This window comes from Vipera berus (assembly GCF_964194415.1).
Source record: "Vipera berus genome assembly, chromosome: 1".
NCBI classification, from domain to species: domain Eukaryota; kingdom Metazoa; phylum Chordata; class Lepidosauria; order Squamata; family Viperidae; genus Vipera; species Vipera berus.
Window position 1 is genome coordinate 205,285,186 of NC_138202.1, and position 20,609 is coordinate 205,305,794.

The 20,609-nt window shown below is 39.9% G+C and overlaps 2 protein-coding genes across 3 annotated transcripts in view; both read right to left on the reverse strand.

The window, feature by feature from the left end:
- Positions 1 to 28: 28 nt before the first annotated feature.
- CRLS1 (cardiolipin synthase 1) lies at positions 29 to 19,703 on the reverse strand. Of its 2 annotated transcripts, none has more exons than XM_081340536.1 (7): positions 19,445 to 19,703; positions 9,963 to 10,100; positions 9,596 to 9,725; positions 7,473 to 7,558; positions 5,608 to 5,676; positions 3,812 to 3,903; positions 29 to 2,557 (listed from the first exon to the last, which is right to left on the reverse strand). In XM_081340536.1, the coding sequence occupies exons 1-7, from the start codon at positions 19,445 to 19,447 to the stop codon at positions 2,470 to 2,472; spliced, it is 606 nt and encodes a 201-aa protein (XP_081196662.1). In that variant the 5' UTR covers positions 19,448 to 19,703; the 3' UTR covers positions 29 to 2,469. The 2 variants fall into 2 exon arrangements, with proteins under 2 accessions (XP_081196662.1, XP_081196661.1); XM_081340535.1 differs by lacking the exon at positions 19,445 to 19,703 and adding an exon at positions 14,518 to 15,094.
- The window catches only part of MCM8 (minichromosome maintenance 8 homologous recombination repair factor), a 32,250-nt gene continuing 31,313 nt past the window's right edge, over positions 19,673 to 20,609 (reverse strand). The window contains exon 19 of the mRNA XM_081340501.1: positions 19,673 to 19,798. Within this exon, the coding sequence (XP_081196627.1) occupies positions 19,706 to 19,798 (93 nt within the window). The 3' untranslated portion in view covers positions 19,673 to 19,705. The remainder of the gene's footprint in view (positions 19,799 to 20,609) is intronic.

A 20,609-nucleotide genomic window follows, 5' to 3' on the forward strand; every position in this document is an offset into this window, starting at 1 on the left:
GCAACACAATCAGACACAATGAGGTCGTTTAAAGGGTTTATTTTGAAAGTGCAAAGGCAACGACTGCAGACAAACATGCATAACTATTCATTTTCAAACTTTGCATTTTGGCATTGGAAACATTTATGCTTATCTGGTTGAAGGAATATATTCTGTGGTTCTGTAGCATATCGCTTATTTTGTCTCGATAAAACGGGGGGGGGGGGGAAACTTTATATACCGCAATACAATCAGATTGCAACAGATTTTGTAGAAACTTATCAAAAATATTTTCAGCATATAAACCTTATGAAATTTAGATGTATAAAATGTATTTTAAAAATATTGTATAATGCATAGAATATCCCAACCATTCCGACTCTCACCCTTCATTTCTACAGCAAAACCATTTCTACTGTGCTATTTAATGCAATATTTGCACATTTATTTTCAGCTTAGCAAGTATTTTTATATTCAGGTAGTTGCTTACCATACGTGAAACATTTATTTGTTTGCACATCGTTAAGCATGTCTGATCCAATTCTGTAACATCTCAAACAGGTTGTTTGAAGGAAAAAAAAGCCTAAATTCTGCTATTGTGGAAACTGGAACTAAATACAGGTAGTCCTCGACTTACAAGAGTTCACTTAATGACCATTTGAAGTTACAACAGCACTGAAAAAAGTGTCTTATGACCATTTTTCACACTTACGACCATTGCAACATCCTCTTGGTCAAATGATTTACATTTGGATGCTTGACCCCAGGTTCACACTTATGACGGTCGCAGTGTCCCGGGGTCATGAGATCACCTTTTGCGACCTTTCAACAAGCAAAGTCAATGGGGAAAACCAGATTCACATCACAGCAGTGCTACTAATTTAACAACAGCAGTGATTCACTTAACAAACGTGGCAAGAAAAGTCGTAAAACTGGGCAAAAGCCACTTAACAAATTTCTCACTAGCAACATAAAACTTTGGGCTCAGTTGGGGGTCACAAATTGAGGACTACCTGTATGCATAATTGTTATCCTTTGTTTTGATTCCTGTATCTAATCAAATGGGCAAAACATTGGAGTCACATATACAGTGGCTTAAGACTTTTGTCCGTAACTTCCTATGCTTTAACGAATATCATACTTGATGTTTGCAGCTCTTAATCATTAACATGCAGATTTGCAAACTTTTTCTCACAGAAACCTCAACATCTTATTCATGTCAGCCAGATCAAAGGAGGACCTTTCTTGTTTTACTGGTATTATGGCAAAAGGTAGCTGTCAGATAATGGTTACCTGCCCACCATACTGATGAGAAACATTAAGCGCTTGCATAAAACCTTTCAAAAGAAACCTGCAATACAGCGTAAATTTATCCAAAGCCATAGTATTTTCTCTTCTACTGATAATGCCTTAGAAAAGTTGCTATAGTCTTAAAATAGACTCTGCTCCCTCTTCAGATTGTATCAATCTTTCACCTTTCCTACAGTCTTAAAATAGTTTGATAAATTGAGACAAAAGATTGCACATAAGATAGACCAACTTCCCCTATTAAGTCTCTTACGCTTATGAAAATCTTCACAAAATGATATATGCACTCATTTTGTTATACTCCTTATAAGCAGCCTGTAAAATAGGCCAGGACAATCTCCAGGGGCTGAGATCTTACAGTACAAGCAGAACTAAGAAACCACAATCAAATAATCTGTTTTGTAGGACATCTGATTACTAAGTTTGTCACATAAGCTTTGCCCTATCCTGCTGGCCCAATTCAGAGAACATTTTTATCAGCGGTCTTGGAAAATCAACTATTTTGATTCTCTATTTTGCATCTGCATACTTGTATATTTTATGTATTGGTCACCTTTCAAAACAATCTAACAAAACTATGTTAGCACATAACGAACAATTAAAGCAGCTCTTTCTTAAATAAAGTATGCCCCAATATAAGACTAAGAAGGAAGTGACCCAAGTTTTATCTTAAAGGCCTATTGCAACCGTAATATTTAAACCAGAAGACATGTCTGAAGGGTTATAAAGATCATACTGTAGCTATATTCTGTAGAATTTACTTCCTGCTCTATTACATTTATCTATTGTAGTAATAGGCTGCATCAACGATCATACTGCATTTTAAATACACTAAAACTCAACTAAATTCTGCTTGCATTAATTATATTTCATATAACTGTTTCATTTGAGGTACACCAAAGGAAACAGGCAAGTGACCCACACCAAGTGCAAATTTCTGGACAGCAATCAACAAAAAATATCAGACAATAATCTTTACATATGTGTAAGTTCAGTACAGTAAAAAATTATATTTTATTTGTAATAATTGAAATAATACAGTGAAAATTCTGCTTATTTACATGATCAAAACTTCATTTTCACACCGTGAAGGCATAGTTTCACTGAGGCAAAAGTATCATTCAGTCTCTGCATAAACTCCACACAAATGGAATGAGAGGAGAACAGTCATTCTGCAAAACCTCATTTATCATTTAGCACCTGAACTGTTTTTCGGCCATAATGATAGTAACTGTATGCAGATGCAGTTGTTGTGAAAGCTGTGATGCACCTTCGGGGAGAAAATGATTATTTTAGTTTCCAAGCAAAAAATGAGATAACGCCAAGTCTAAAAATCACTGCGACACAATTTTTAAAAAACTATTTAAGCTAGGAAGAATCCTACTTGAGGTGGAACTGTTTTTGCTATGACAATTAAAATCTGATATATAGGGCTGGGCTATGCAAAATGCCTAGAAGTTCCAAAGAAATCCTACCTAAGCCAAAATATTTTTTAAAATCGACATATCATACCATATGGCAGAAGAATGCCAAGGCAAACTCCTTCTATAAGAACAGTGAGTTTTTATGTTGCTAGGATTGTAATCCCACATACACTTACATTTTTATCTAAATCAACCTTGGAAACGATACCTTGGAGTTGTAATTCTGTTCCCCTTTTAGTTTGTGACCATCTAATATGACTCTCGGAGGGACGCGGTGGCTCAGTGGGTTAGGACACTGAGCTTGTCGATCAGAAGGTCGGCAGTTTGGCGGGTCGAATCCTGAGTGCTGCGTAGCAGAGTGAGCGCCTGTTACTCGTCCCAGCTTCTGCCAACCTAGCAGTTCGAAAGCACGTAAAAATGCAAGTAGAAAAATAGGGACCACTACGGTGGGAAGGTAACAGTGTTCCGTGCGCCTTGGCGTCTAGTCATGCCGGCCACATGACCACGGAGACGTCCTCGGACAAGCGCTGGCTCTTCGGCTTTGAAACGGAGATGAGCACCGGCCCCTAGAGTCGGAAAGGACTAGCACGCATGTGCGGGGGAACCTTTACCTTTTACCTTTAATATGACTCTCAAGTTGTTCAAATTGTTAAGTAAAACAATTTATTTAGTCAGCTTAACCCAGCAAATGAGGAAATACATAATTTTTACTCAACAATTTGAACAACTTTAGAGTCAAATTAGATGGTCACAAACTAAAAGGGGAACAGAATTACAACTCCAAGGTATCTTTTCCAAGGTTGATTTAGATAAAAATGTAAGTATCTTCCTTAAAATAAATCATATCTGAATCCAGTACACTTAGACCCAATACTAACATGAAAACAGTGAAAGCATTAGCCATCAAATGTTATGGGCTTATAGTGTGAAAGCTGTTTTTTTTTTTAGTCAGACCATTGCTGTGCTTGCTCCTATTTTTTATTCTATGTTTCTTCTTGCTTTCATGAACTACCTTGAATCTCACGAGCTTTTATTGTACTCCTCACACCGCCTGTTTTTCCACTTATTAATAGTATAACAAAAATTACAACGTTACATACCATAAAGTCTGAAGATACACACTGTCCACATAATTGAAAACTGGGGCAGCTAAAGAAGCTGCTACTAAGATGAGCTGTACTACTGTGTTCACCTGGTAATAGATTAGATGAAAACTAAGGTCACATTGTGAACTTCCCCAGAAAAAGCACCAGACATACAGCACATGCCCATGATGCCCTTCCCTTTCAGTATAAGCAATGTAATGTAAATCATGGAAATGGGAGTATGGAAGAGTAAACCAAATACATTAAAGATATAATACAGGAAAGAAAATACAACATAATAATAATAATAATAATAATAATAATAATAATAATAATAATAATAATAATAATAATAATAATAATAATAATAATAATAAAAATTATTTTATTTGTATAAAATTACACCAACAGAATTCATCTTTCTGTCTTTGCAAGTCACCACTGGTTGCCTTTACTTCCTCTGAGGATCCCATCAACTGATTCCACCCATAACTTTGTCTCCTCCTTTCTCTTTGCCCGTTCGCTCTTTACATATTTGTTTTGCCATTTGGGCATCGTTCTCTTTCAGTGAACAAACCACTTCCACATTTTCTCTCATTCATTCTTTACTGTTCTCGTTCATATTCCATGTCCTCCACATCTGACCGGGGCAGTAGATTACAGGTAATCCTCATTTAGCAACCCAAAGTGGGACTAGCAACTCTGTTGCTAGCAAGGCTGTCAGTAAGTGGAATATCATGTGACCCTACCACTTAACAATGGCAGTTTCGGCAGTCCTGGCTGCCACTGTTAAGCAAATCTCGTACAGTTATTAGGTGAAGACCCATCCCCGTTCAAGCCAATCCTGGTTTGTGTCCCTCCCAGACCGAGTTTGTCCAAGGCAAGAGATGCTTTCAGGCGATCACTGAGCCTGAAGAGGCCGACTCCCTTCTCCTGCCTGCCTCGTGGGAACAACGCTGCCTCTGCTTCAACATCCCCCACCTGCCCTCATCTCTGTTCTTTTGGCTGCTCTGCTCGGCACAGTGCGTAGTCCTCGACTTACAACCACAATTGAGCCCAAATTTTCTGTGGCTAAGCGAGACAGCTTTTCAGCGAGTTTTGCCCCACTTTATGAGCTTTCTCGCCACAATTGTTAAATGAATCGCTGCAGATGTTAATAACACGGTTGTTACATGGTGAGTTTGGCTTCCCTGCTGACTTTGCTTGTCAGCAGGTGGCCAAAAGCGATCACATGACACACACCCCGAGACGCTGCAACGGTTACAAATATAAACCAGTTGCCGAGCATCCGAACTTTGATCACGTGACCATGGGGATGCTGTAGTGGCCGTAAGTGTGAAAAATGGTTAACTCACTTTTTTTAGTGCTGTTGTAACTTTGAGCTGTCACTAAATCCACGGTTGTAAATCAAGGACTACCTGTATGGTTGAGATGAAGAGGCTACTGTATGCTGCCATCTACTTGCCACCCTTCCAGCAGAGCAGCCAAAAGGGCATAGATATGGGGGGGGGGGGAGGAAGATAGGTGGGATATTGCAACTGTTATAAATCTGTGATAGTTGCCAAGTGCCTGACTCTTGTTTGTATAACTGCAGGGACACTGTGATAGAGGTAAGTGCAAGGACCACTTGTAAGTCTATTTTTTCAGCACCATCATAATTTCAAACAGTCACTGAACAAGTGATCATTAAATGAGGCCTACATGTTTCAAGTCATGAAAGACAAACAAATTGCAGGATACAAAAAAAATGATGTTGTAAGGCAATATTTAGTTTGCCAAATGGACATAGCATGACATATTGTTGTTCTTACCTTGCTGATGAATGTTGGTTTTAACTGAGCAGTGACATAGCATGGATTGAAATATCTACTTAATGTCTTCTGTGAGAAAGAAAAAAATTAACCTTGCTTTTAATAAACATGGTGAAACAAAGCCTTTAGTAAATTTATGAACTGATAAAATTGACCTGATGTCTTTAGCAACACAGCATAATTATTCTACGTCTTTATGCTTATATTTAACAGTGCAATTCTTCATGCATATATCTGAATTACTCTGTAGGCAATCAAGAGTATAAAAATGGGGCTGGGGTTTTCACAGCTTTAGGAAAGATAGTCAAAATGGATTCGTGCTCAAATATTTAACCTGTTTTAGAACACTGTTGTCTCTGTGTTCAATTTTTTAAATATTATTTTATATTATATTCGTTTCTTTTATAAATAAGTTGAGGTGGTGAACATACCTAATATGCCTTCCTCCTCCTACTTTCCACACAGGAATAACCCTGAGAGGTGCGTTTTTCTGAGAGAGAGTGAAAATCTCCCATGTCTGTGGTGGGACTAGAATTCACAGCCTTTTGGTTTTTAGGCCAGCGCCTTCACCACTACACCCAATTTTAAAGTACAAAATGAAAGCATGAAGCCAGCAAAGCTTAGTAGAGTCCCTGTTCTTTATTTTAGAAACAAAACAAACAGGAAAAATTATCTGATAGTTATGCCATTGACATTTGAATTGTGCAATCCTTGGGCACTATAGAAGGCTGCCTATGCCTTAGGCTTAGACCAGGGGTAGGCAACCTTGGCTCTTTTATGACTCGTGGACTTCAATTCCCAGAATTCCTGAGCCAGCATGGCTCAGCTTGGAAACATCTCCCTTTTCCCTCAGCATGGCTGGCTCAGGAATTCTGGGAGTTGAAGTCCACGAGTCATAAAAGAGCCAAGGTTGCCTACCCCTGGCTTAGACTGTCTACATCCGCTTTACAAGGAAGATGACTTACAAGAAATTAAATTAAGGAAACAAATGGGACTAAAGAAACATAGGATCTACAGGAGAAGATCTGTGATCATTCCAATAATATTTTGGGTTAATTCAGTAGGATAACTGGAATGACAATACCTCTTAAAAAGATTGTTTTCAGGAACAACATGGAAATAAGGGAAGTGGTCAAACAGACATTCTGAGAGAAAAGTTCAGGAATAGAAACAGAAATGATGTCATTTCAGTGGGAAAGTAGGAGACTTCTGCAGCTGAGAGACTGGACAAGAAAAGGTCACAGGAAGATAGATGGTGAGAAGATGAGATCAGAGTGAACAAGCTGACAATTCTGAAGCTTGAACAAGATTTTGAAAATGAAAAGGAAATTGGAGTGTACACAAATAGAGTGTAGCAAGATATAGTAATGAAGAAAGATATAGTAATGAAGAAAGTGGAGAATCAAAGAAAATTGCCATTCTGATGGACAAAGATTATGTATGGTCTTTAATTTTTTTACAGAAATGTCAGAGAGAGTATTTTTATAATTTTGAAACACTCAAGTGGAAGGCTGGGAAAATATTATAAGGAAATTAGCACACACAGTTTAAGACTTCTAGCCCAAGAGGAATTTGGGGAGGCTGTCCTCTGGAAGCATTCAAAGAAAGATCTGTCATGGACAGAAACACAAAAAACGAGAGAGAGAGAGACCAAATAAGGAAGAAGGGAATCCCTTTAACTCCCTAATTCTTTGTGACAAAAAAACACACACCACTGTTTCTATCATTGTCTGTGTAGAAAAAAAATAAGTCTGATTCCTATTTTAGCAAGCCTGCATTTTGGATCAATTTTTACCTATACTGTTTATCCTATGACTGCTTTGATTTCCTACCTAACGCATGTTAAAACATGGCAGGATACTTACCGGTGGAGGAAGAGTTTTGTATCGGACATAGAAAACAGCAGCAATTAATGTAATGTCCCTTAGAATTATCATTGATGTAAGAGGAACTGAAAAACAAACAGTGAAAGTCTTCTTAAATATATCTAAAGTTCACACTCTTGACTCTGGCAGTCCCTGCAGTTTTCTTGGCAACATTTTCAGAAACAGTTTGTCATTGCCTTCTTTCTAGGGCTAAGAACAAGTGGCCAAAGATCACCCAGATGGCTTTGTGCCTAAGATGGGACTTCAGCTCACAGTCTGCAGATTTCTAGCCTGGTTCCTCAACTGTCGCACCAAACTGGCTGTCAGATTGAGGCTACATAAAAATAATTCCAATTTACAGCATGTGGATTGCTGCAAAAGATTGATTAGCAGACAGTCTAAATCATTGTCATTTAATTCTATTGTCTACCTCAGGGGTCCCCAACCCCTTGTCTGTGGACCAGTATCAGGACGCAGCATGCCAGCAACCGGTCCGTGCAAACAAGCCAAGCCCCATCCACGGGATGCAGGAAGTACATGAAACCACGCCCTTTCTGGTCCGTGGAAAAACTTCTTTCCACATAACCGGTCCCTGGCGCCCAAAGGTTTGGGGACCTCTGGTCTACCGACTCATTACCACAAACACAACACAGATAAATTACAGTGGTTGTTATAACTGAACAATGCATTTGGTTTCTGGTCTGGCCAAAAGCAGCATAGATTTACAGCACTTGGCTGCCTCTTCTCTTTCCCTAGAAGGGGATACCTTAGCCTGGGTAAAAGGGAATAAAATACACAAGATCTATTTTTGTTTGCTATCTATTGTTTTTCTAACCTTAAATCTGCCTTCAAAGGAGAACATATACCTCAAAATAAATCACAATGTAATGCAAATGCAAATGCTATTCTCTTCTGACTGTATCAACCACCACTTTAGAATTACAACATTATTTAAACTTCAGCAATTTATTTTAGATAATAAAATGAAATCAGGAAATTTAGTTCAATAAACAACATATGGACATACAGGATATGTCAAAAATGTTGTTGTTGTTAGTTGCGAAGTCGTGTCCAACCCATCACGACCCCATGGACAACGTTCCTCCAGGCCTTCCTGTCCTCTACCATCTTCTGGAGTCCATTTAAGCTCACGCCTACTGCTTCAGTGACTCCATCCAGCCACCTCATTCTCTGTCGTCCCCTTCTTCTCTTGCCCTCAATCTTTCCCACCATTAGGCTGTTCTCCAGTGAGTCCTTCCTTCTCATTAGGTGGCCAAAGTCTTTGAGTTTCAACTTCAGGATCTGGCCTTCTAAAAAGCAGTCAGGGTTGATCTCCTCTAGGACTGACCAGTTTGATCGCCTTGCAGTCCAAGGGACTCGCAGGAGTCTTCTCCAGCACCATAGCTCAAAGGCCTCAATTCTTTGGCACTCGGCCTTTCTTATGGTCCAGCTTTCACAGCCATACATTGCAACTGGGAAGACCATAGCCTTGACTATACGCACTTTTGTTAGCAGGGTGTTGTCTCTGCTTTTTAGGGTGTTGTCTAGATTTGCCATGGCTTTTCTCCCCAGGAGCAAGCGTCTTTTAATTTCTTGGCTGCAGTCCCTATCTGCGGTGATCTTGGAGCCCAGGAAAATAAAATCTGTCACTACCTCCATTTCTTTCCCATCTATTTGCCAGATGTCAGAAATAAAGCCCTATAATTCTTAACTATACAAAGTATATTACATGAAATGTTATAATTGGATGCCATTTTCTTTCAAATGCTTCCTTAATCATTTTACACCTGATTTTTGAGCATCACTTAATATGATAACATTTTGTCTCAAAAAAAAATTAATAAAATTGGCCCATGGGGCGTGATTGTTGGTACTCCCTATGTATTGCATTTTTCCATTGGATTTGTTTAGACCAGGGGTCTACAAACTTGGCCCTTTATGACTTGTGGACTTCAACTCCCAGAATTCCTCAGCCAGGCACATTATATAACTATGGTATCAACATACTGAGGTATTGAACTGTGCCAATAAACTGAAAGAGATTTGCTTCTAATATTTAACAATTCATTATTTTTAGATCATTCAGCAAGAAGAATCATTTAAAAGACAGCTTCTTTGCTTACCTGGAATAAGATTTGCACAAGTCAGGCTAATATATAGGATACTGATAAGGATTTTATCAGCCAGAGGGTCCAAGGCACTTCCCAAGGCAGATTTCTGATTGGCCCAGTTTCGTGCAATAAAGCCGTCCAACTGAAAATGCAAGTTAGACAAATAGCATGGGAAAGAAACCAAACATTTACATTTCTGTGAGATTTATATCCCATCTTTTTTTTCTCCAAGAGCTCCTGATAATACACATAGCGCTAGCTAATTATAAAATCATATTCAAGCACTACGGATCTAAAAATATTTCTGACCTCACTTTTAAAGAAAAAAAAATTAAAAGTCTGTTTCCATAAAACATTGTAAAATATATAAAGGACTTACCAAATCTGTTATTCCAGCCAGGGCAAACACCCCCAGTGCTACATTAAAATCTTCTTCAATAATCAAATAGCCCAAAATAGGGGCCAAACCAATCCTTGCCATTGAAAGTAGATTAGGGATAGTCCAAGGATTTTCATACTAGAACAACAACAAAAAAAGCATAGAAAAAATATATTACAAAACAAATATAAATAATCTGAATATAATGTACTTTGATATTATGGAAGGTAAGAGGTGAACTCTGCATGTTTGATGTGTTTAATTGCTGCATTGGAATGTATGTAACTTTTCTAAGAATTTTCTTAGAAAAACCGAATAACCAGCTATTCCTATCTCTCCTGTTCCAAGAGCCGCAGGGACCAACTTCCACTCTAGAAGCAACAAAAATGGGCCATGACATCGACCAAATGAAAAGGGTTGATTTGTTTTTGAATTGTTGCAAACCTTTTGGGGGATTCTTACATCAAGGTAAAAATTCTTCTTCTGAACAGCAAATGAACTGATTATCAGATTAATCAAAGGAAACTGCTATATCAACCCCTCTGAAATCCTCAAATGTTCAGAACAAAGCAGGACAGGGATCTCCTTGGGATGGTTATGTCTACTTCAAAAAAAACCCTTCTCATGACTATTCCACTGAGATTCTTTTGTGGTTAGTAATCTAAAAGGATCTTAGCTTCCGAACCTTCTGCTTTAACATATTGGCTAGAGACCATGTTTCCTCCACCCACATCAATTCTGAGCTTATGATACTATAGATAAGAAGACACTTGTGATGGGTTTGGGTTTTAACATTATTTTAACTAACCTACAACATTGGGCACAATCATCTAACTTTAAATCTTGTATCCTGTATTCTTATTTTTAGTGCCCTGTACACCGCCCTGAGTCCTTCAGGAGAAGGGCGGTATATAAATCAAATAAATAAATAAATAAATAAATTTGTAGGTTACCAACAATCACAAGCTACCTTGTCATATAACTCAACTGTGATTAAAAAAAAGAATCCATATTGGTACATCTCTTCATTTAACATTTTTGTGACTAATTATTTGCAGTATTTCTTTTTTTTTAATCAGTCACTGATTTCTTGAAATAACAGTTTTCTTGTGACCATTTCCCCAACAATTATAACATCCTTTCCCTGAAGGTTTTGTGGGTTTTTTGACTTTTCACCACAAATGGTACTTCACTGTTTGTATCCAGGACCCAAGGATTTATCTCAAACCTGCCGTATTTGAAGGCGACTCCTCTCTGATCCCATTATTGCATTTGGCTGCTATCTTTTTTCATTTGAGCCAAATTCTATTATTTCCTCCAGGTTATATATCTTGGCTCCATCTAATCCACAGGTGTCAAACTCGCCACGTCACATGACGTATTGTGACTTTTCATGACTCTTTTTGCATTGCCGTCAGTGGGGTGGGCGTGGCTTCGATATGATGAAACCGGCCTGCGGGGCTGGCAGTTTGACACCCCTACATTTCTTTAACGAGTATCAAATGCCACATAAAATTTCCTCCTTTCTCGTGAACTAACAGGTCCCATTTTAGATATTTAAATATTCAGGGTTTTTCAAGACACTATATAAAGGAGCTTCTTCCTTTTCAATCAAACTTTAAACAAACTTTGAACAAATTTGAGCTTTGAACAAATTCTCCTAATTTCCATTTTTAGCAACTCACTCAACAATTGACATAAAGATGTAGGGATCTTCCTCAGGCATATATAAGCTAAACTCCTTAGGAGTTACTGCCTTTCAAACAAACTGTAAGCTGCAACGCTTCAGTTCCTTGTTGCCATTAAACTCTTTATCTCTTACATCAAGGGTCTCCAAACTTGGCCCTTTTATGACTTGTGGACTTCAACTCCCAGAATTCCTTAGCCAGCTGGTCATAAAAATTTCAGGGTTATAATGCCCTCTATAGATGGATGGATGAATGAATGAATGAATGAATATGTGTTTTGGTGTGTGTGTGTATTTTTTTAAAAAAATTGTAGTATTAAAGTTCCTCCAAAATAATAAGTAATGATTTTACATATTAAATAATGATTTTACATATAAAATAAAGTTTAAAAGTCATCCCACCAACATTTGAAATATGGTTCTCACATGCACAAAAGCCTGAGTCATCAGACATTGGATATTTATGATTAAAAACAAAAAGTAAGATTTTCTTACGGAATTCTAGATCTTCTTATATGCTTCATTTCCAGTAATATATTCATTAATATATCTAAGAATTTTACACAATATCATATTCTATACTTATTTAGCCATTCTTAGAAAGTTGCTGGCAGAACATATATTCAAATGACATGCTAATATAATAAAGAGGGTAGAAAATAAGTTGCCATTATAAGGATAATCATCGAAGATGCCAGCAGAGTACTGAAAAGCAAATTGTATCAAATAGTTATAAAGCTCATTTATACAAACTTTAGCCAGCAAGTCCAACATCTAACAGAAACACTGACTCTCATATCAACTCTTTCAATCTAATGAACTACTGTATTTCTTTCTATAGTACTACAGTAAAGGTAAAGGTTCCCCGGCACATGTGTGCTAGTTGTTTCCAACTATAGGGGCCGGTGCTCATCTCCGTTTTAAAGCCGAAGAGCCAGCGCTTGTCCAAGGACGTCTCCGTGGTCATGTGGCCAGCATGACTAGACGCCAAAGGCGCACGGAATGCTGTTACCTTCCCACCGTAGTGGTCCCTATTTTTCTACTTGCATTTTTACGTGCTTTCGAACTGCTAGGTTGGCAGAAGCTGGGACGAGTAACAGGCGCCCACTCTGTTACGCGGCACTCGGGATTCGGCCCGCCAAACTGCCAACCTTCTAATCGACAAGCTCAGCGTCCCAACCCACTGAGCCACCACGTCCCTTAGTACTACAGTAGCTATCCCAAAATAACCTATTGAAAAAAACGTATCTCTTTTGATGTCAGTCCATGTAATAACTGCAAATAACTGTTAACCTTGGAGGAGTACATGTTTTGCCTCCCAGAGAAGGCAATTCTGAATTTCAGAGGGTTCCCCTGCTAAAATTCATCATTAACTGGTGACTGCAGATTTTATCTGCTTAGTAAAGACATACTATACTCACCAAAGCACAATATGTTTGTCAATATATCCAGCTGTTTGAAACAAGCTCTCATTGGAACCAACTGATTTTCATAACTACAAAAAAAAGTTGTCTATGAAGATTCTCAATCATCCAGGTCTTGGTTGTCTTAAAGCGCTTTTCCAAAATGCAACTGGACTTTGTTTTTGTTTTTTCCTTGAAAAGAAAAAAAAAACCCAAGAAAGTCCAGTTGCCTTTTGAAAAAGCGCTTTTGGTACAAAAAAAGTTGCAATAATAATTTGAAATGAACACATACTGGCCTTACATGCTATTTCTGAAACTAGAAAAATTGCAACATGTGTGTTAATAGAAGTTATTAGCAGTCCCACATCTCCCAAAGTCAAGCATCATGTGGATGTATATAGTATTGGTTTTTTCAGCATGGTAATTAAATGCAGCAAAACCACAAGAACAATTTCACACACCAGTGATATGATCTGCGCAACCGCAAACCCAGTCATTAAGTGTTGGAAGTACAGGCAGTCCTCAGCTTACAACCACAACTGAGCCCAGAATTTATGTTGCTAAGCGAGACATCTGTTAAGTGAGTTTTGTCCCATTTTACTACTTTTCTTGCCACATTTGTTAAGTGAATCATTGCAGTTGTTAAATTAGTAACATGGCTGTTAAGTGAATCTGGCTACCCCATTGACTTTTCTTGTCAGAAGGTTGTAAAAGATGGGTCACATGAGCCCGGGACACTGCAACCGTCATGTGAGTTCAGTTGTTAAGCATCCAAATTTAATTTTATTCTCTCTTTTGTATTGTTTTTAACTTGCCCTGTGAACCGCCCTGAGTCCTTCGGGAATAGGGCGGTATATAAATTCAACTAATAAATAAATGTAAATCTCGCGACCATGAGGATGCTGCAACAGTCCTAAGTGTGAAAAATGGTCCCAAGTCACTTTTTTCAGTGCCGTCGGTCACTCAACGAATTGTTGGAAGTCGAGGACTACCGGTAGTTTAAATGCGCACATCAAAGGGGAAGAGGCCAGGAGACATCCTCCCTAAGGAGAAAAATCACTTTCCTTCTTTAGGGATGAGACGTAAGAGGCGAGTTTACTTTTCACATAACCAACTGTAGTCCTGTTTCCAGGAGGCATCGCTTTGGACTGCAAATATTCGCTCAGGGCTGTTTTCACGTGCATGTGGCAGCCTAAAGCCAAGGCTTGCTTTCTACGTCGCAGAGCTTTTTAAGAAGTGTTTTAGGGAGGCGCAATCCACCGGGTGAGCCTGCTACCCGAAGCCTTACAGCCTGGACTTATGTCGACCAAGGGGGAGGGGGGAGAAAGAACAAAAAATGGTATAGGGTTTCCTGCCTGAGCAGGGGATTGGACTAGATGACCTCCAAGGTCCCTTCCAACTTTATATTATTACTATTATTATTATTAAGCCGGGGAAGCAGCCGCCTCCCCCTGCCCGCCCCTACCAGTTCAGCGTATCCGCGGCGCTCTGTTTTTCCAGCATCGGGTCGTTCCGAGGACTCCGCTGCGCGCCGGATGGCGCTGCCGCAGCCGGCGCGCGAGCAGTGAGGCTGCCCAGGTCCGCCGGAGGAGCGACCGAAAGGGGGCGCCCAAGACGCAGTGCCCAGATGCTTGGGGCTGGGAGGGCGCAGGCGCAGTAGCAGACGTCGCCCCGCGCCCGGGGAAGACGGGGAGTGGCATTGCGCGAGGCTGCTCGAGGAGGCCGCGAGCCTTGCTGGAGGGCCGCTCCAGCGCTCGCCGCCTCTTCGGCTCCTCGCGGCGGCGGCGGCTGCTACGGTGGCCCCCAAACACCGTCCCGGGCTCGCGCTCGGCAGAAGACCCCACCCCCAAGCGCTGCCTTTGACCAACCAAGCCGCGGTCAGCATGGCTTGGTTGGGGCAGGGGGTGGGGGGGGAGGGAAGAGACCTTTCTACCAACGAAGAGGAGGAGGAGGAAGAGGAGGAGGGGCAGAATTGAAACATGCCCCTCCCCTCCTGCTCTCCCCCCGCCGCTGGCCGTCCTCCTCTTCCATTCAACCGCGCTTCCGCAACTTCTACCTTACGGTCCAGCCGGGACGCGGTTTTTACGACGCCTCCGCTGCTCTTTACGGCAAGAGGCACCCCGCTTATTAAAGGAACAGCAGCGCTGCTTGGCGAGGAACGAATGGGTGATTCCTGCGGGGGTGTGCAATAATCATTTCTTAATTATCTGAGTACCTGTAATTTCTACCCGTAGCGTGTTTAGTATAGAAGTAAGTGAAAGCTCAAGCTACGAGGCTGTCTTTTTTTTTTTTAAAAAAAACCACATTATAATTAAACCGAGAACGTTTGGCGTACCGATTTGATGTGGTTGCAGGTTCGCATCCCACCAGGCTCAAGGTTGACTCAGCCTTCCATCCTTCCGAGGTAGGTAAAATGAGGACCCAGATTGTTGGGGGCAATTAAGCTGACTTTGTAATAATGCCGCTTGGGGTGTGTGTGAAAGCCCTAATAAGCAGGCATATACATAGAATGAAGGCTACTGCTAAGCTTGTAAGCCGCCCTGAGTCTTCGGAGAAGGGCGGGATATAAATGGAATAAAAATAAAAATAAAATAAATAAAGTCAGCTGGGTGATCTTGGGCCAGTCTGAAATCTTGCCAAAAAAACCCTTGCAGAGATTAGTTCGGGCCATCGGCAGGAGTCAAAAACTGACTTGGAAGGCGCAAAAAATAAAATAAATTGGAAATAGAACAGCCCCTTTGCAAGCACAGCATGTGAAGAAACCGAGACGGCCGTAAGCTGGTCTCCAAAAACTTAAGGACCAGGCTCGATTAACTAATTTTTTAGGGGAGACTGCTAATAAATCCCTGGTGCTGTAGGCTAAAACCAGCATCGAAGCCAAGGCAACTGTGCTGAACATACTAGGGTAGGTGCTTCATAAAGTTGATGGACATCGAGCTGGACCCAAAGGGACATAATAAAACTACATGAATGCAATCTGAAAGTTCTATTGCATGGGGAAGATGCAGGCATGTAAGCCAGATGATGGCTGAAAAAGTGGGTGGGTGGAAAGGGCGTTTTTTGTTTTAAAATGCTATCAGCACAGTATCGGTAGGAAAGAGCCATTTTGTATCTAAAGATTGGCACTAGGCTAGGGAAAAAACAAAACCACAAATTAAACTACAAATTACTATTCTCCCTGGGGTGTGTTTAAGTTAAGGTAATTGTTTTTAAGAGCTGGTAGAAAAATAGCCAAGTATAGATTAAATAAATTGACAGAGGTCCAAAACAGATAACTTAGTATTTTCTCAATTCCTTTCCCACAATTATGTATATAAGGTAGAAACTGGACTACTGCAAAATATGTAGCAGTGTTGCGTAGCAGCAATCTTGGAGTTACAGTAGTAGGGAAAGTGTACAGCAGAAATTTATTTTATTTTATTTTACAAATGCCACCTTTGGTTAAGTTTCCACCAATTTTTCTTCTAATTTCTTTATAACTGTAGCCTTGTTCACTTAATATGTAGCTGTAGCCTTGTTCACTTGCACAGGTTCGCCTGGTGCGCCAGTTGCGTCCCTATCTGGACCGAGACGCCCTACGCACAGTCACTCATGCGCTTGTGACCTCCCGTTTGGACTACTGTAACGCTCTCTACATGGGGCTGCCCTTGAAGACCACTCGGAGGCTTCAACTGGTGCAGAATGCGGCCGCGCGAGTTGTAATGGGGGTTTCCCGATACTCCCATGTAACACCTCTACTCCGCGAGCTGCATTGGCTTCCGGTTGCCCTCCGGGTGAAATTCAAGGTGCTGGTTATCACCTATAAAGCCCTATATGGCCTGGGTCCGGGTTATTTGAGGGAACACCTGCTGCCGGCATCAAACGCCCTTCGCCCAGTGCGCTCCCACAGGGAGGGTCTGCTCAGGGTTCCGCCGGTGAGAGATTGCCGGCGGGTGACACCCAGGGATAGGGCCTTCTCAGTGGGAGCGCCTGCCCTCTGGAACCAGCTGCCAGTAGAGCTGAGGACTGCTCCCGACCTCCGATCATTCCGCCGGGGCCTGAAGACCTGGCTCTTTGAGCTCTCGGGCCCAGGCTGAGGGGAAAATTTTAACTGGGGTTTTAATGTACAGGGTGAATTTAATGCTTTTTAAATTGGTTTTAACTTTTGTATGTTTTGATTTTAATTCCCTGTAAACCGCCCTGAGTCCTCAGGGAAAGGGCGGTATACAAATGCAAATATTAAATTAAATATTAAATTAAATATTACTATTTCACATCGCTTTCTGGGCAACCAGTCAACTCTTTGCATCATTACTTTAATTTTACTACGTTTTACAAGCTCACTAAATGAAAAAACACAAAAAAACCCCAATCTGACTTTCCTTCAGATCTATTATCTTAAAAATAATGTGCATTAAAAATTACTAATGAACCAGTTGCCTTTTTTAAGAATATGTAAACTTTATTCAGAATATCAATACTTGTATTGTTTACCTTAGAATCAGCTATCTGTTGTAAATTGTTAGTGGAGTACACATTAATATTGTAAATGGCCAGCGAAACTTCTCACTAATGGATTGGTGGTAATTACTAGTGCTGTGGAATAGAACTCATTGGCAGCCAGTTGTATAGAATCAAGAGTAGAGCTATCGTATCTAGGTTGCAACGATCCAGACAACCACTAGGCAGCAATGTACATTATTCTTGTTGCCATCCGGTTGGTGTCCTGATGTTTAAAACTTTTTGATTCGGGGAAGGTAATCTGATACTATCCAGCTATTTTGAATTTTTCCCCCCTATCAGCCTCAAATGAAAAATAGTAAAGAAATTGAAATGACGTTGAATATTTCGGCAAGAAATATGTCCAAAACATAACCAAACCAACCATCAACATGAAAGAAAATGTTTGAAAGACTAGTCTTCAGAAAATTTGTGGGAAGATCTAGATGGACAATACTGTATCTAAGACCTAAGAATATTTTGCACTACAAGAGTTTTGCAATGAAGAGTAGAAAACATTCCCAAAGCAATTAAGATTTTTAGCCAAATCTTATCTATTTCGAATCAGTTACCTCTGCCAAAGGGTGTGTTCAAATGTACTGACTGGAAGGATGTCCAAATATGGAGCAGTTTCGGACATCCCTAGGGTAGGGCAAGTAACACCTCTGCTACGCAAGCTGCAGTGGAGCCAGTTTGCTTTCAGGTCCAATTTAAGGTGTTGGTTATCCCTTTTAAAGTCATTCCTGGCATGGAACCAGTTACCTGACAAACCATCAACCTGTTTCTCCCCCCCCCCCCCCCGCCTTGCTCATATAAGGCAGGGAAGGCAGGCTGCAGATCCCTTTGGTTAAAGAATTTCAACCAGCGAGATCTAGGAAGAGGGCCTTCTCTGCAATTGCCCCTACCCTTTGGAACCTTTTACCTCCAAAGGTGAGGCAAGTCCATTCTTCTGGCCTTTCAGAAGGGTGCGAAGACCTGGCTACCAATTAGCACGGGGGGGGGGGGTGGGTTCTGAGAGTGTTATGCAACCCTGGGGGTGGCTTGAGGGTGCTCCCTTCGCCTTGCTAACCTTTTAGCTCTTAACTTTTTAACTTTGATTTTTTACTCTTAACTTATAAATTTTAACCTTGTTTTTTTAACTGTTTGTAACTGTGTCTTTAGGTCATTTTTATATCATGTTGTTTGTAAACTGCCCAGAGTTGCTTAGGCAAGATAGGCAGCGTAGAACTTTGCTAAATAAAAATAAATAAATGTAATCAACTGATTCTGTCATTTCAAATCATACATATATTACACCAGTGGCAGATAATGTCATTGTTATTTTTCATTGGGGAAAAAAGCAATAGAAATTTGTCCGTACCTTGTCACAGCTATTGCATTGCCCAATGAGACACGCGTCCCTTTTTCTTTAATTCCACTAAGATAATAAACAAAAATGGCTATCCACATAGAAAACCTTCCCTTTTTGCTCATGGATGGAATTTTACATATATTGACGTGAATCTTGAGTACTGTACAAACTCAGCTTTTTGTCAAATTGAGAATTACCAAACTAGGTGTTTTAAATAATCCAACAGTGTATTATTCTAATGGTATAATATTTAGAACAAGAACTTTGCTCATTCACAGAACACTAAATAAATGCAAGTGTAGTTTGACTTAAAACGCACACCATATTCATAAATTAATATGAACATAAATAATAGGGCTAACAAAATTGCTCAAATCATTTGTTATGCCTAGGCAAAACCTTTTAACAAGAACGATTTGAAACATCACTGTATATAGCTTTCAAAAGTATTATAATTAGTAAATGAGTTGCTTCAGGTCAATACATAGTTAAATAAAGACCTTTCACTTTCCTCATCCAGAATCTGAGATATTTTCCATGTTCTTTGCGTCACAACACATACCATCAAGCTGAGTCATCAGATTCTCATAGAACCTTTTCCAGGGATGTCAAGGAGAGGAGGAGAGAAGTCAGCTTCCTCTGCCCTTATTACATTCACATCAATTCTCGTTTCAGATTGTTTTAACCAATGCCTGAATTCTACACTTTCTTATCAGCAGGCAAGAATTCAGCTGAATAAAAAAACACAAATGAGTTGCAGTCCTTTATGTTCCTTTCTTCTTCTTAGTAAACAGTTTGGCTTCTCTCTAGGTATTGGACTACTTCACATTGTTTGAAGCTGATATAATCTTGGGCCTTTCTTCAAGAAATAACCCTGATCATTTAAAGATGCAATGAAGTTTTCAAAGTCAAGTACCTAAAAAAATAAAAAGCAATAGTTGTGTGATCAAGACCAACTACAAAATATTAAGTTGTATTGGAAAGAATGCTTAAAAAGTCTTTTCCATTTTTTTTAACAGGAGAGGAACATTAAAATGGTATGGAAACTTTCCATTTAAATCATCTAGGAGGCAGGTAGGTAGGTTGGTAGGTAGGTAGGTAGAGATAGATAGATGATAGATAGATAGATAGATAGATAGATAGATAGATAGATAGATAGATAGATAGATAGATAGATAGATATGGAATGTAGCCAATGCATCCCTTAAAGTGGTGTTTCTTAAGCTTTTTTTTCTCTCAGGACCCCTTCTCATTTTTAAAAATATTTATAGAGGACTCCAAAAGAGATTGTGTTTGTATGGGTTATATTTTATGGATATTTGCGGTATAAAAGAATTAACGTTGATGCACTTGCTACTGTTGCTGCTTCTCATAATTGTTTGATGGGATTTAATATTGTCTCATTTTCCAACAGAGGCACTGAAAATAGTTTTGATTTTGTGGACCTCTGAAAGAGTCTCGAGGAACCCCCACTTAAGAAACAATGCCATCAGGCAATGGTTTGTTTATCTGGTACCTTAAGAGTCAATGTAACTCCTGGCAACTGCCAGGAATTTCTGAAGTTTTCTTGGCAAGATTTCGGAAGTGGTTTGCCATGGCCTGCTTCCTAAGGCTGGGCGGGAGGGACTGGGCAAAGGCCACTCAGCTGGCTTAGTGCCTAAGGCAGGACTAGAAATCCCATTCTCTTGGTTTCTAGCCTAGTGCTTAACCACTACATTAAACTAGCC